Source organism: Triticum dicoccoides, chromosome 2A (genome assembly GCF_002162155.2).
Source record: "Triticum dicoccoides isolate Atlit2015 ecotype Zavitan chromosome 2A, WEW_v2.0, whole genome shotgun sequence".
Taxonomy (NCBI): domain Eukaryota; kingdom Viridiplantae; phylum Streptophyta; class Magnoliopsida; order Poales; family Poaceae; genus Triticum; species Triticum dicoccoides.
In genome coordinates this window covers 524,781,917-524,799,376 of record NC_041382.1, presented here as the reverse complement: position 1 = coordinate 524,799,376, position 17,460 = coordinate 524,781,917, and the positions used below count along the sequence as shown (strand labels likewise).

General features: G+C 40.4%; 1 protein-coding gene across 1 annotated transcript in view; it reads left to right on the top strand.

The window, feature by feature from the left end:
* Positions 1-17,300: 17,300 nt before the first annotated feature.
* Positions 17,301-17,460, top strand: part of LOC119357917 — a 5,879-nt gene continuing 5,719 nt past the window's right edge. The window contains exon 1 of the mRNA XM_037624692.1: positions 17,301-17,316. Within this exon, the coding sequence (XP_037480589.1) occupies positions 17,301-17,316 (16 nt within the window). The remainder of the gene's footprint in view (positions 17,317-17,460) is intronic.

The window sequence follows — 17,460 nt, the reverse complement described above, 5'->3', positions numbered from 1 at the left end:
ATGCTACGGGAATCACAAACTTTAACACAAGTATTTATCAAATTAACAACTACTCAACTAGTATGACTCTAATATCATCATCTTTATATCTCAAAACAATCATCAAGTATCAATCTTCTCATAGTATTCAATGCACTTTTTATGATAGTTTTTATTATACCCATCTTGGATGCCTATCATATGAGGACTAATTTTATAGCCAAAGCAAATTACCATGTTGTTTTATAAGACTCTTAAAATAATATAAGTGAAGCATGAGAGATCAATAATTTCTATAGAATAAAATCACCATCGTGCTCTAAAAAGATATAAGTGAAGCACTAGAGCAAAATTTTCTAGCTCAAAAGATATAAGTGAAGCACATAGAGTATTCTAATAAATTTCGATTCATGTGTGTCTCTCCCAAAAGGTGTGTAGAGAAAGGATGGTTGTGGTAAACTAAAAAGCAAAGACACAAATCATACAAGACGCTCCAAGCAAAACACATATCATGTGGTGAATAAAAATATAGCCTCAAGTAAAGTTACCGATAGACGAAGACGAAAGAGGGGATGCCTTCCGGGGCATCCCAAGCTTAGGCTTTTGGTTGTTCTTAAATTTTACCTTTGGGTGCCTTGGGAATCCCCAAGCTTAGGCTCTTGCCACTCTTTATTCCAAAATCCATCAAATCTTTACCCAAAACATGAAAACTTCACAACACAAAACTTCAACAGAAAATCCCATGAGCTCCGTTAGTATAAGAAAACAAACCACCACTTAAAGGTACTGTAATTAACCCAATATTTATTTATATTGGTGTTAAACCTACTGTATTCCAACTTCTCTATTGTTCATACCCCCGATACTAGCCATAGATTCATCAAAATATACAAACAACACACGAAAAACAGAATCTGTCAAAAACAGAATAGTCTGTAGTAATCTGTAGGTTTCAAATACTTCTGTAACCCCAAAAATTCTGAAACAAATTGATGGACATGAGGAATTTGTTTATTAATCATCTGAAAAAATAATCAACCTAATTTCACTCTCCAGTAAAAATGGCAGCAAATCTCGTGAGCGCTAAAGTTTCTGTTTTTTACAGCAAGATCACATAAACTTCCCCCAAATCTTCCCAAAGGTTCTACTTGGCACAAACACTAATTAAAAGCATAAAACCACATCTAAACATAAGCTAGATGAATTATTTATTACTAAACAGAACTAAAAAGCAAGAAACAAAAATAAAATTGGGTTGCCTCTCGACAAGCGCTATCGTTTAACGCCCCTAACTAGGCATTGATAATTTCAATGATGCTCACATGAAAGATAGTAATTGAAATACAAAGAGAGAATCATAGAACATGTGACAAGAACACTTAAGTCTAACATACTTCCTATGCATAGGTATTTTATAAGCAATCAAATTATCAAGGCAAGCAAAACTAGCATATGCAACGAAGCGGAAAGAAACAATAGCAATCTCAACATAACGAGAGGTAATTTAGTAACATGAAAATTTCTCCAATCATATTTTACTCTCTCATAATAATTACATGTGGGATCATTAGAAAATTCAACAAAATAGATATCACATAAAATATTTTCAACACGATTGATACGTCTCCAACGTATCTATAATTTTTTATTGTTCCATGCTATTATATTATCTGTTTTGGATGTTTATGGGCTTTATTGTACACTTTTATATTATTTTTTGGACTAACCTATTAACCCAGAGCCCGGTGCCAGTTCCTGTTTTTCCCTTGTTTCAGTGTTTCAAAAAAGGAATATCAAATGGAATGAAACCTTCGGGAGAGTTATCTTTGGAAAGAAAGCAATCCGGGAGACTTGGAGTGCACGTCAGGGGATCAACGAGGAGAGCACGAGGCAGGGGGTGCGCCCTCCACCCTCGTGGACCCCTCGTGGCTCCCCTGACAAACTTATTTCGCCTATATATATGTATATATATATCCATATACCCTAAAACCTTCGGGGAACACAATAGATCGGGAGTTTCGTCGCCAGAAGTCTTCGTAGCCACCGAAAGCCAATCTAGACCCGTTCTGGGACCCTGCCGGAGGGGAAATCCCTCTCCGGTGGCCATCCTCATCATCCCGGCGCTCTCCATAACAAGGAGGGAGTAGTTCTCCCTCGGGGCTGAGGGTATGTACCAGTAGCTATGTGTTTGATCTCTCTCTCTCTCTCCCTCTCGTGTTCTTGAGGTGATACGATCTTGATGTATCGCGAGCTTTGCTATTATAGTTGGATTTTATGATGTTTATCCCCCTCTACTCTCTTGTAATGGATTGAGTTTCCCCTTTGAAGTTATCTTATCGGATTGAGTCTTTAAGGATTTGAGAACACTTGATGTATGTCTTGTCGTGCTTATCTGTGGTGACAATGGGATATCACGTGATCCACTTGATGTATGTTTTGGTGATCAACTTGCGGGTTCCGCCCATGAACCTATGCATAGGGGTTGGCACACATTTTCGTATTGACTCTCCGATAGAATCTTTGGGGCACTCTTTGAAGTTCTTTGTGTTGGTTTGAATAGATGAATCTGAGATTGTGTGATGCATATCGTATAATCATACCCACGGATACTTGAGGTGACATTGGAGTATCTAGGTGACATTAGGGTTTTGGTTGATTTGTGTCTTAAGGTGTTATTCTAGTACGAACTCTAGGATAGATTGAACGGAAAGAATAGCTTCATGTTATTTTACTACAGACTCTTGAATAGATCGATCAGAAAGGATAACTTTGAGGTGGTTTCGTACCCTACCATAATCTCTTCGTTTGTTCTCCGCTATTAGTGACTTTGGAGTGACTCTTTGTTGCATGTTGAGGGATAGTTATATGATCCAATTATGTTATTATTGTTGAGAGAACTTGCACTAGTGAAAGTATGAACCCTAGGCCTTGTTTCAACGCATTGCAATACCGTTTGTGCTCACTTTTATCATTAGTTACCTTGCTGTTTTTATATTTCAGATTACAAAAACCTTTATCTACCATCCATATACCACTTGTATCACCATCTCTTCACCGAACTAGTGCACCTATACAATTTACCATTGTATTGGGTGTGTTGGGGACACAAGAGACTCTTTGTTATTTGGTTGCAGGGTTGCTTGAGAGAGACCATCTTCATCCTACGCCTCCCACGGATTGATAAACCTTAGGTCATCCACTTGAGGGAAATTTGCTACTGTCCTACAAACCTTTGCACTTAGAGGCCCAACAACGTCTACAAGAAGAAGGTTGTGTAGTAGACATCAACGATCCACATGCATGCAAAGTTGACACTCTTCCAAAATAGTGGGATTAACATTAACTAAAGTCATGACCTCTCCAAACCCACTTTTATCAAAAATTTCATAAGATTGAACATTCTCCAAATATGTGGGATCTAAAATTGACACTCTTCCAAACCCACTTTCAATATTTCAAACATTATTATCAATCTTATATTCATCATGGGGCTTAAATAAATTTTCAAGATAATAAGAAGAATCACCCCAATCATGAGCATTGCAACAAATAGTAGTCATAGCAAAACTAGGATCCCCAAGCTTGAGGTTTTGCATATCATTAACACAATTGACATTAAGAGAATTTATGATAACATAATTGCAATCATGCTTTTCATCGAAGGAACTATCAAGTATGGGTGCAATAGCAACGATCTCATGTTTAACATAAGGAACTATAGCAAACTCCTATTCATAAATATTGGCATCATGGCCACAAGAATAGCAAGCATCATTTTCATCAAGGGATATTTCAATCAAATCATCGGAATCATAATTATCTATAGATTCATGCATATCATTATTTTCTCCCCAAGCAACGGTCATTCTTTCAATAAATTATTTGACATAGACATTATGAGCATAGTTTTCATAGAAATATTTAAGTATGTCAAAATTTTCAGATTCGTAGAGAGTAATATCATACTTTTCAATCAAAGAAGCAACTTCATAAGCACCCTTAAGAGCAACAAATTCTTCAATTTGTTCGATATCGTAGTAACTATAAACATCATTTGCATAAGAAGATAAGATTTCATTATCATTAAACTCACATAGTTAGGGGAGGTGTTTTTTAGGGTTCTTAGAGCAACAAGTAAAATCATAAATTTCACAAAGATTCCAAGCATAACATAGCAATATGTTTATTTGATCCCATAAGATTCTCCCTTTTTCAAACAAATGGTGACACACAAGATGAGCATGCTCATCTAAAGATTTCCCATCAACTAGGCTAGTTGGGGTTTCAGCACGAGCGCATAAGGATCGAATATGATCCAAGTAGAACACTTTAAGTGAATCCATATCAATAGATTTTTAGCAAGCAAATAGAAGGCACATGGAAATACAAACAAAGATACATACGGGAAGAAGGCGAAGAAAAGGCAAAGGTTTTTGAAAATCATTTTAGAAGTGGGGAGAGGAAAATGAGAGGCAAATGGCAAATAATGTAATGTGAGGGATAAGAGTTTGTGATGGGTACTTGGTATGTCTTGACTTGATGCAACCTCCTTGGCAACGGCGCCAGAAATCCTTCTTGCTACCTCTTGAGCATGCATTGGTTTTCCCTTGAAGAGAAAAGGGTGATGCAGCACAATAGCGTAAGTATTTCCCTCGGTTTTTGAGAACCAAGGTATCAATCCAGTAGGAGGTAACACACAAGTCACCTAGTACCTGCACAAACAAATAAGAACCTCGCAACCAACGTGATAAAGGGGTTGTCAATCCCTTCACGGCCACTTACGAAAGTGAGATCTGATAGAGATAATAAGATAAATAGTTTTGGTATTTTTATGATATAGATTGGAAAATAAATATTGCAAACTAAACGGTAATAGAAATAGCAAGTTGATAGGAAAATAATATGATGGAAGATAGACCCGGGGGCCATAGGTTTCACTAGTGGCTTCTCTCAAGATAGCAAATTCTACGGTGGGTGAACAAATTGTTGTCGAGCAATTCATAGAAAAGCGCATAGTTATGAGAACATCTAGGCATGATCATGTATATAGGCATCACGCCCCGGACAAGTAGACCGAAACGATTCTGCATCTACTACTATTACTCCACACATCGACTGCTATCCAGCATGCATCTAGAGTATTAAGTTCATAAAAACAGAGTAACGCATTAGGCAAGATGACATGATGTAGAGGGATAAACTCAAGCAATATGATATAAACCCCATATTTTTATCCTCGATGGCAACAATACAATGCGTGCCTTGCTGCCCCTGTTGTCACTGGGAAAGGACACCGCAAGATTGAACCCAAAGCTAAGCACTTCTCCCATTGCAAGAACGATCAATCTAGTAGGCCAAACCAAACTGATAATTCGAAGAGACTTGCAAAGATATTTAAATCATGCATAAAAGATTTCAGAGAAGAATCAAATATTGTTCATAGATAATCTTGATCATAAACCCACAATTCATCAGATCTCAACAAACACATCGCAAAAAGAATTACATCGAATAGATCTCCAAGAGAATCAAGGAGAACTTTGTATTGAGATTCAAAGAGAGAGAAGAAGCCATCTAGCTAATAACTATGGACCCGAAGGTCTGTGGTAAACTACTCACACATCGTCGGAGAGGCTATGGTGTTGATGTAGAAGCCCTCTGTGATCGATTCCCCCTCCGGCAGAGCACCGGGAAAGGCCCCAAAATGGGATCTCACGGTTACAGAAGGTTGCGGCGGTGGAAATAGGGTTTCGTGGTGCTCCTAGATGTTTTCGGGGTATATGGGTATATATAGGAGGAAGAAGTACGTCGGTGGAGCTGCAAGGGGCCCACGAGGGTGGGGGCGCGCCTACCCCCCTGGACGCACCTCCCTGCCTTGTGGCCTCCTCGCTTATTTGTTGACGTCCACTCCAAGTCTCCTGGATCACGTTTGTTCCAAAAATAACTCTCCTGAAGGTTTTATCCCGTTTGGATTCCGTTTGATATTCCTTTTCTGCGAAACACTGAAATAGGCAAAAAAACAGCAATTTGCGCTAGGCCTTTGGTTAGTAGGTTAGTCCCAAAAATAATATAAAAGGGTAAATTAAAGCCCATTAAACATCCACAACAGATAATATAATAGCATGGAACAATCAAAAATTATAGATGCGTTCGAGACGTATCAAGCACAACCAAGAACATGCTACGGGAGATGGATCACAGTTCGTTACCACTAGACGTGCAGTGCCGTGCAGCGGAAGAAGAGTTGGGGCAGCGCGTCCGTGTGGATCGTCTCCTCCTCGTCCGATCTCCCTCGAACAGCCGATCGTCGGTCCCCACGTACAGGTTCGCCGGAGCGGCGCAAGTGCACTGCCTCTAACAATATCCGCGCGTGCAAGAGGAACATCGTGCGGCGGACTGCTAGGTCCGATCACACAACCGGCGGCGAGTGGAGGTGTCTATTCACAACACATGCAAACCCTAGTGATAGCGCCGAAGCGATCAATCGCATGAGTGTGCGGCACATCCACTTTGCGTCCGTCGTGGGCTCAACACTTGGGCTTCGCACGGACCCTAAAGCCCATAAATCTACTCGGCCACAATCCGAATACAGCTCGGATCACATCCGACCAGTGTCCTCGGATCTGACCTCATAGGTTCCTTCCCTTAAGCGCGCGACCCCTTAGGTTCAAGCCGACTTGGTCGTAGTTCGGATCACCTCCGAATTGCATGGTTGGTAGCGGCCCCTAGCAAGGCATGCCGAACACCAAGCAGACTATGAAGCTGGTTAGGCGAGCCTGTACATCATACTTCCATTCCTTTTGCCACATGATATATGTTGTCGGGCTCAAGGAGAGTTTGTCATCCTTGTGCTAGCCCGACCTCTTTCTCGTTCCAGTGATGCCAACCACAAACCAGATTATCTCATAATCCTTGTCGCATGGCCATGCTTATCCTGGTCGGATCACACAAGGGGCCCAGAGTATATCTCTCCTGATCGGAGGGGCAAATCCCATCTTGTTCGACCATGTCTCGCGGCATGGGTCTGGACAAGCCCGAAACCTACCTTTGTAACTACCCAGTCACGGAGTAGCGTTGGTTGGACCAAAGCAAGTCTGTCACCATCCCGGGTACAAGCGCCAGCTCAGGTCTTAGGACATAGAACGTATATTGTACTAGAGACTCACAAATGACATATCGCTGCGTCTCATAGTTGGGTCTGCCGACTCAGACCTTGTCTCAACTCGGATCCGACTACGTCGAATCCGACCAAATCCTTCCTAGTCCATATTATCCGGTTAGCATCCAATGCTCCATGGCTAGTGAGACCAAGCCATCGACCGTGTCATATGCTAGTCTAGTTGGTTGCGCATTCACACAGCCCTTTCGACTAGGGACCTTTTAGGATAGTTATCATACAATGCATAGTCCCACAGACAAGTCACGTACTTGCTGATACACATCATTGATAATGTCCAAGGACTATCTTTATTCATAAACACATAGGAAATATCATCATACATGATTGCCTCTAGGGCATATCTCCAACAGCTTTCTTCATGACTTATACATGTTCCTCTGACTATGAGATTATGCAACTCCCGAATACCGGAGGAACACCTTGTGTGCTATCAAACGTCAAAACGTAACTGGGAGATTATAAAGATGATGTAAAGGTGTCTCTGATGGTGTTTTTTGAGTTGGCATAGATCGAGATTAGAATTTGTCACTCCGTGTATCGGAGAGGTATCTCTGGGCCCTCTCGGTAATGCACATCACTATGAGCCTTGCAAGCAATGTGACTAATGAGTTAGTCACGGGATGATGCATTACAGAACAAGTAAAGAGACTTACTGATAACGACATTGAACTAGGTATGATGATACCGATGATCAAATCTCGTGCAAGTAACATACCGATGACAAAGGGAACAACGTATGTTGTTATGCGGTTTGACCGATAAAGATCTTAGTAGAATATGTAGGAACCAATATGAGCATCCAGGTTCCGCTATTGGTTATTGACTGGAGATGTGTCTCGGTCATGTCTACATAGTTCTCGAACCCGTAGGGTCCGCACGCTTAACTTTCGATGACGATTTGCATTATGAGTTATGTGATTTGATGACCGAAGTTTGTTTGAAGTCCCGGATGAGATCACGGACATGACGAGGAGTCTCGAAATGGTTGAGAGGTAAAGATTCATATATTGGAAGGTTGCATTTGGACATCGAAATGGTTCCAAGTGGTTCAGGCATTTTTCCGGAGAACCGAGAGGTTACCGGAACCCCCTGGGAGAGGTATTGGGCCTATTGGGCCCTATTGGAGGAGAGGAGAAAGGCCACATGAGAGGGGCCCCCTTGACCAAAACGAATTGGACTAGGGGAGGGGGTCGGCCCCCCTCTTTCCTTCTCCCCTCTTCCTCCTTCCCTCCTTCTCCTAGTTGGAATAGGAAAGGGGGGGGCAAATCCTACTTGGACCGGGAGTCCAAGTAGGACTCCCCCCCTTGGCGCGCCCCTTGGGCCAATCTCCTCTTCCCCCCTCCTTTATATACGTGGGAGGGGGGCACCCCAAAGACACATCAAGTCTTCTCTTAGCCGTGTGTGGTGCCTCCCTCCACAGTTACACACCTCGGTCATATCATCGTAGTGCTTAGGCGAAGCCCTGCGTCGGTAACTTCATCATCACGGCCGCCATGCCGTTGTGCTTACGGAGCTCTCCCTCATCCTCAACTGGATCAAGAGCTCGAGGGACGTCATCGTGCTGAACGTGTGCTGAACACGGAGGTGCCGTACGTTCGGTGCTAGGATCGGTTGAATCACGAAGACATTCGACTATATCAACCGCGTTACTAAAAAGCTTCCGCTTTCGGTCTACAAGGGTACGTGGACACTGCTACCTCTTGAGAACTGCATTGGTTTTCCCTTGAAGAGGAAACGATGATGTAACAAAGTAGCGTAAGTATTTCCCTTAGTTTTTGAGAACCAATGTATCAATCCAGTAGGAGGCTATGCGTCAGTCCCTCGCACCTACACAAAACAAATAAATCCTCGCAACCAACGCGATAAGGGGTTGTCAATCCCTACACTGTCACTTACGAGAGTGAGATCTGATAGATATGATAAGATAATTTTTTTGGTATTTTTATGATAAAGATGCAAAGTAAAATAAAAGGCAACGAAAATAACTAAGTGTTGGAAGATTAATATGATGGAAGATAGACCCAGGGGCCATAGGTTTCACTAGTGGCTTCTCTCAAGAGCATAAGTATTTTACGGTGGGTGAACAAAATACTGTTGAGCAATTGACAGAATTGAGCATAGTTATGAGAATATCTAGGTATGATCATGTATATAGGCATCACGTCCGAGACAAGTAGACCGACTCCTGCCTGCATCTACTACTATTACTCCACACATCGACCGCTATCTAGCATGCATCTAGAGTATTAAGTTCAAGAGAACAGAGTAACGCCTTAAGCAAGATGACATGATGTAGAGGGATAAATTCATGCAATATGATAAAAACATCTTGTTATCCTCGATGACAACAATACAATACGTGCCTTGTTGCCCCTACTGTCACTGGGTAAGGACACCGCAAGACTGAACCCAAAGCTAAGCACTTCTCCCATTGCAAGAAAGATCAATCTAGTAGGCCAAACCAAACTGATAATTCGAAGAGACTTGCAAAGATAACCAATCATACATAAAAGAACTCAGAGAAGATTCAAATATTGTTCATAGATAAACTTGATCATAAACCCACAATTCATCGGTCTCAACAAACACACCGCAAAAGAAGATTACATCGAATATATCTCCATAAGAGAGGGGGAGAACTTTGTATTGAGATCCAAAAAGAGAGAAGAAGTCATCTAGCTAATAACTATGGACCCGAAGGTCTGAGGTAAACTACTCACACTTCATCGGAAGGGCTATGATGTTGATGTAGAAGCCCTCCGTGATCGATGCCCCCTCCGGCGGAGCTCCGAAACAGGCCCCAAGAAGGGATCTCGTGGATACAGAAAGTTAGGCAGTGGAATTAGGGTTTTGGCTCCGTATCTGATCGTTTGGGGGTATGTAGGTATATATAGGAGGAAGGAGTACGTCGGTGGAGCAACAGGGGGCCCACGAGGGTGGAGGGCGCGCCTGGGGGGAGGCGTGCCCCCTACCTCGTGGCCTCCCTGTTGGTTGCTTGACGTAGGGTCCAAGTCTCATGGATCTTGTTCGTTCCAAAATTCACGTTCCCGAAGGTTTCATTCCGTTTGGACTCCGTTTGATATTCTTTTTCTGCGAAACTCTAAAATAGGGGAAAAAAGCAATTCTGGGCTGGGCGTCCGGTTAATAGGTTAGTCCCAAAAATAATATAAAATTGAATAATAATGCCCAATAATGTCCAAAACAGAAGATAATATAGCATGGAGCAATCAAAAATTATAGATACGTTGGAGACGTATCAAGCATCCCCAAGCTTAATTCCTGCTCGTCCTCGAGTAGGTAAATGATAAAAACAGAATTTTTGATTTGGAATGCTACTTCACATAATTTCAATGTAATTCTTCTTAATTGTGGTATGAATATTCAGATTCGAAAGATTCAAGACAAAAGTTTAATATTGACATAAAAATAATAATACTTCAAGCATACTAACTAAGCAATTATGTCTTCTCAAAATAACATGGCTAAAGAAAGTTATCCCTACAAAATCATATAGTATGGCTATGCTCTATCTTCACCACACAAAGTATCTAAATCATGCACAACCCCGATGACAAGCCAAGTAATTGTTTCATACTTTTGACATTCTCAAACCTTTTCAATCTTCACACAATACATGAGCGTGAGCCATGGACATAGCACTTTAGGTGGAATAGAATGGTGGTTGTGGAGAAGACAAAAAGGGAGAAGATAGTCTCACATCAACTAGGCGTATCAACGGGCTATGGAGATGCCCATCAATAGATATCAATGTGAGTGAGTAGGGATAGCCATGCAACAGATGCACTAGAGCTATAAGTATATGAAAGCTCAAAAAGAAACTAAGTGGGTGTGCATCCAACTTGCTTGCTCACGAAGACCTAGGGCATTTTGAGGAAGCCCGTCATTGGAATATACAAGCCAAGTTCTATAATGAAAAATTCCCACTAGTATATGAAAGTGATAGCATAGGAGACTCTCTATCATGAAGATCATGGTGCTACTTTGAAGCACAAGTGTGGTAAAAGGATAGTAGCATTGTCCCTTCTCTCTTTTTATCTCATTTTTTATTTGGCCCTTTTCTCTTTTTTTATGGCCTCTTTTTTATTATTATTATTTTTCATCTGGAGTCTCATCCCGACGTGTGGGGGAATCATAGTCTCCATCATCCTTTCCTCACTTGGGACAATGCTCTAAAAATGCTGATCATCACACTTTTATTTACTTAAAACTCAACAATTACAACTCGATACTTAGAACAAAATATGACTCTATGTGAATGCCTCCGGCGGTGTACAGGGATATGCAATGAATCAAGAGTGACATGTATGAAAGAATTATGAACGGTGGCTTTGCCACAAATACAATGTCAACTACATGATCATGCAAAGCAATATGACAATGATGGAGCGTGTCATAGTAAACGGAACGGTGGAAAGTTGCATGGCAATATATCTCGGAATGGCTAGGAAATGCCATGATAGGTAGGTACGGTGGTTGTTTTGAGGAAGGTATATGGTGGGTGTATGATACCGGCGAAAGGTGCGCGGTATTAGAGAGGCTAGCAATGGTGGAAGGATGAGAGTGCGTATGATCCATGGACTCAACATTAGTCATAAAGAACTTATATACTTATTGCAAAAATCTACAAGCTATCAAAGCAAGGTAATACGCGCATGCTCCTAGGGGGATAGATTGGTAGGAAAAAACCATCGCGCGTCCCTGACCGCCACTCATAAGGAAGACAATAAATAAATAAATCATGCTCCGAGTTCATCACATAACGGTTCACCATACGTGCATGCTACGGGAATCACAAACTTTAACACAAGCATTTCTCAAATTCACAACTACTCAACTAGCATGACTCTAATATCACCATCTCCATATCTCAAAACAATCATCAAGTATCAAACTTCTCATAGTATTCAACACACTCATAAGAGAATTTTATTATTAATCTTGTATACATAGCATATTAGGATTATTTAAGCAAATTACCATGCTATTTAAGACTCTCAAAATAATCTAAGTGAAGCATGAGAGATAAATAGTTTCTATAAAACAAATCCACCACCATGCTCTAAGAGATATAAGTGAAGTACTAGAGCAAAACTATATAACTCAAAAGATATAAGTGAAGCACATAGAGTATTCTAATAATTTTCGAATCATGTTTGTCTCTCTCAAAATGTGTGTACAGCAAAGATGATTGTGGTAAACTAAAAAGCAAAAAATCAAATCATACAAGACACTCCAAGCAAAACACATATCATGTGGTGAATAAAAATATAGCTCCAAGTAAAGTTACCAATGGAAGTAGACGAAAGAGGGGATGCCTTCCGGGGCATCCCCAAGCTTTGGATTTTAGGTGTCCTTAGATTATCTTGGGGTTTACATGGGCATACCCAAGCTTAGGCTCTTGCCACTCCTTGTTCCATAATCCATCAAATCTTTACCCAAAACTTGAAAACTTCACAACACAAAACTTAAAGTAGAAAATCTCGTGAGCTCCGTTAGCGAAAGAAAACAAAACACCACTTCAAGGTACTGTAATGAACTTGTTCTTTATTTATATTGGTGTTAAACCTAATGTATTCCAACTTCTCTATGGTTTATAAACTATTTTACTAGCCATAGATTCATCAAAATAAGCAAACAACACACGAAAAACAGAATCTGTCAAAAACAGAACAGTCTGTAGTAATCTGTAGCTAGCGCAAGATCTGGAACCCCAAATATTCTAAAATAAATTGTTGGACGTGAGGAATGTATCTATTAATCATCTGCAAAAATAATTAACTAAATATCACTTTCCAAATAAAAATGCAGCAGTTCTCGTGAGCGCTAAAGTTTCTGTTTTTTACAGCAAGATTAACAAAACTTTCCCCAAGTCTTCCCAACGGTTCTACTTGGCAAAAACACTAATTAAACACAAAAAACACAACCAAAACAGAGGCTAGATAAATTATTTATTACTAAACAGGAGCAAAAAGCAAGGAATAAAAATAAAATTGGGTTGCCTCCCAACAAGCGCTATCGTTTAACGCCCCTAGCTAGGCATAAAAAGCAAGGATAGATCTAGGTATTGTCATCTTTGGTTTTAGGGAAGAAAAGAGCAAACTTGCTATCTATGGAATTAATATTTATATTTTGATAAAGCACATGGCTATTAATGGTAGAAGAAAGATTAAGTACATTACGAAATTTGTATCTAAGCTAGTCTTCATCTCTTTGATAGATTCGTTTTGGTAAGAGAGCAAAAGAGATGTAGACTCAACTTTCTCATTCATGGGGTGCCCAAATATGGTTTTCATCTTCTCATAAGTGTCTACGGCATCCCCTTCAAGAAAGCCTTCTTCAAATATAAAATCTAAGACATGCTTAAAAGAACAAGGAAGGGCAATATAAAAGCTTTTTAAGTAAATTTCAATTTGGTATTGAGGCACATAGCTAGCCCTGATCCTTAATAGTCTATACCAAGCATATTTCAAAGATTCATCAAGTAAATAAAGAAAAATTCCGGAATCATCTTCATCGAAATTATTAATATTCTCATTGATAACTCCGGTAGGTTTTTCCATAGTATCCTTATTTATGAGCTTAGCAAGAATAGAAGGATTGTCCAAAGTACAAAAACTCGGGCGAGAACCCCCAACCCTTTTTGATTCAGACATGGCGGAAGAAAGGCGAGTGAAAAAGAGAGGGCAAATAAAATGGCAAGGGTGAAGTGGGGGAGAGGAAAACGAGAGGCAAATGGCAAATAATGTAATGCGGGAGATAAGGGTTGTGATGGGTACTTGGTATGTTGACTTTTGCATAGACCTCCCCGGCAACGGCGCCAGAAATCCTTCTTGCTACCTCTTGAGCACTGTGTTGGTTTTCCCTTGAAGAGGAAAGGGTCATGCAGCAAAGTAGCGTAAGTATTTCCCTCAGTTTTTGAGAACCAATGTATCAATCCAGTAGGAGGCTACGCGCTAGTCCCTCGCACCTACACAAAACAAATAAATCCTCGCAACCAACACGATAAGGGGTTGTCAATCCCTACACGGTCACTTACGAGAGTGAGATCTGATAGATATGATAAGATAATATTTTGGTATTTTTATGATAAAGATGCAAAGTAAAATAAAAGGCAATGAAAATAACTAAGTGTTGGAAGATTAATATGATGGAAGATAGACCCGGGGGGCATAGGTTTCACTAGTGGCTTCTCTCAAGAGCATAAGTATTTTATGGTGGGTGAACAAATTACTGTTGAGCAATTGACAGAACTGAGCATAGATATGAGAATATCTAGGTATGATCATGTATATAGGCATCACGTCCGAGACAAGTAGACCGACACCTGCCTGCATCTACTACTATTACTCCACACATCGACCGCTATCCAGCATGCATCTAGAGTATTAAGTTCAAGAGAACAGAGTAACGCCTTAAGCAAGATGACATGATGTAGGGGGTAAATTCATGCAATATGATAAAAAAACCATCTTGTTATCCTCGATGGCAACAATACAATACGTGCCTTGCTGCCCCTACTATCACTGGGAAAGGACACCGCAAGATTGAACCCAAAGCTAAGCACTTCTCCCATTGCAAGAAAGATCAATCTAGTAGGCCAAACCAAACTGATAATTCGAAGAGACTTGCAAAGATAACCAATCATACATAAAAGAATTCAGAGAAGATTCAAATATTGTTCATAGATAAACTTGATCATAAACCCACAATTCATCGGTCTCAACAAACACACCGCAAAAGAAGATTACATCGAATAGATCTCCACAAGAGAGGGGGAGAACTTTGTATTGAGATCCAAAAAGAGAGAAGAAGCCATCTAGCTAATAACTATGGACCCGAAGGTCTGAGGTAAATTACTCACACTTCATCGGAAGGGCTATGGTGTTGATGTAGAAGCCCTCCGTGATCGATGCCCCCTCCGGTGGGGCTCCGAAACAGGCCCCAAGATGGGATCTCGTGGATACAGAAAGTTACAGCGGTGGAATTAGGGTTTTGGCTCTGTATCTGATCGTTTGGGGGTACGTAGGTATACATAGGAGGAAGGAGTACATTGGTGGAGCAACAGGGGGCCCACGAGGGTGGAGGGCGCGCCTGGGGGTGGGTAGGCGCGCCCCCCTACCTCGTGGCCTCCCTGTTGGTTGCTTGACGTAGGGTCCAAGTCTCCTGGATCTTGTTCGTTTCAAAAATCACGTTCCCGAAGGTTTCATTCTGTTTGGACTCCGTTTGATATTCTTTTTCTGCGAAACTCTAAAATAGGCAAAAACATCAATTCTGGATTGGGCCTCCGGTTAATAGATTAGTGCCAAAAATAATATAAAAGTGAAAAATAAAGCCCATAATGTCCAAAACAGAAGATAATATAGCATGGAGCAATCAAAAATTATAGATACGTTGGAGACGTATCAGACACACTCTCCCGTCTCGCTGCTATGCATCTCCTAGATAGATCTTGTGTGATCGTAGGTAAAATTTTTGAAATACTATGTTCCCCAACATATTTACGATATAAAATAAATAAAATGTGAAAATTCTTTTCATGATAGATCTAATGATACAAATTTGGTATTCTATATGTCAGCACTTTTTTCTAAAAGTTGGTCAAACATGTGTTGCATTAACTTTTGAAAAACCTAATACATCTTGTATTTTGAAACGGAGGGAGTGTATAACATCCGATTCCTTTTTTGTGTGTATTTTTAGCATGTTTTTTTTGCAGAATCAATCCCCTAAATTTTGATATGTTCCCATAGAAATTGTTGCCATCTTTTCTGAAAGAAACAAATCCCCTAATTCTACTTTACTGTGTACATTACAGTTTTTTTTGCCAAAATTTACCATATGCTCCTTAGAGAACAAGTTCCTAAATTTGTCATGTATTTTTTATTATAGGTAGCATGACATTTTTATCTCTCAGACCATGGGAAAATTATTTATTAGACAATGGTAGTTTCATCATATGCAGCATGGAGATTTTATCTACTTCGGACCATGGCATTTTTATCATATGTAGCATGGCATATTCAAAAATTAGACCCTTGCATTTTATCATTTGTAGCATGACATTTTCAAAACTAGACCATGGCATTTTATCATAGGTAGCATTGCGTTTTTATTAAATAGCCCATGGCATTTTTAATAATTAGACCGTGCCATTTTATCATTTGTACTATGGCATTTTTTAATTTAATTAGACCATGAAATTTTTATCATTTTTGTAGCATGAATTTTTATTAATTAGACCATGACATTTTATTAAACAGACCATGACATTTTTAATAATTAGACCATGCCATTTTAATCATTTGTATAATGACATTTTTTATTTAATTAGACCGTGGTATTTTTATCATTTTGTAGCATGGCATTTTTTATTTAATTAGAGCATTGTAGTTTTATCATTTTGTAGCATATCATATTTATTAGACCACGGCATTTTTATTAATTAGACCATGGAATTTTTGCCATGACCCTTAATTGAAAATGTTCTAGGGACCATGGAAATTTGTAAAATTTCACGACATTTTTTTAAATGTTCTAGGAAACCATGGCGTAATTTTAGAGAAACTTATGTACTTAGTTCTCATGGCAATTGTTTTTTGATATTTGCTTACTTCACATGGCATTTTAAATAGTGAAACCTTTTGTACTTACTTCACATGGCAAATTTGGGAATTTTGTTTTTCCCACAATCATGGCAAATTTAGAGATTGTGCGTTGTTATTTTCTGTAGGCATATGGTATTTTTGCATGTTACATATAATGGAAAAAATATGTGTTTTCTCCTAATTAAAGTTTTTTCCCTGTGTTTTTCTGAAAAACTAGTTTTTGTGATACATCATGGCATTATTATATGGGAAGTGTTTGTGGCCGGGGCGCCGGTCGCGCTCCGTGCGTTGGATCTCTTTTGATCCAAGGACGTTGTCTGTGCCATGTGTCACCACAGACGCGTGTTTTTTTAACGCGCACGGGTTATCCCTTCCCCAGTTTTTTGCTGCAACCGCACGGGGGCGTCATTTCGGTGCGAGGAGGCAGGGCGACCTGCGGGCGACGGGCTTGTTGGCGCCTGGAGATCAGGAGCGGCAGCGGCGGCCCAGGGCAGATCTCGATTCTCCGGCGATCTATGGCTTCCCCGGATGGTAACTCTCCCCTCCTGCTCTCCCTTTCGTTGTTGTCTCCCCCTCCCCCGTTGGCTTTAGGGTTAGGGCAGGTTATGGTGCGGGCGAGTCGTTTGTGTTCCCGCGGGCCGGCGCCGGCGTCGGCGCAGACGGGAACGAGGTGGT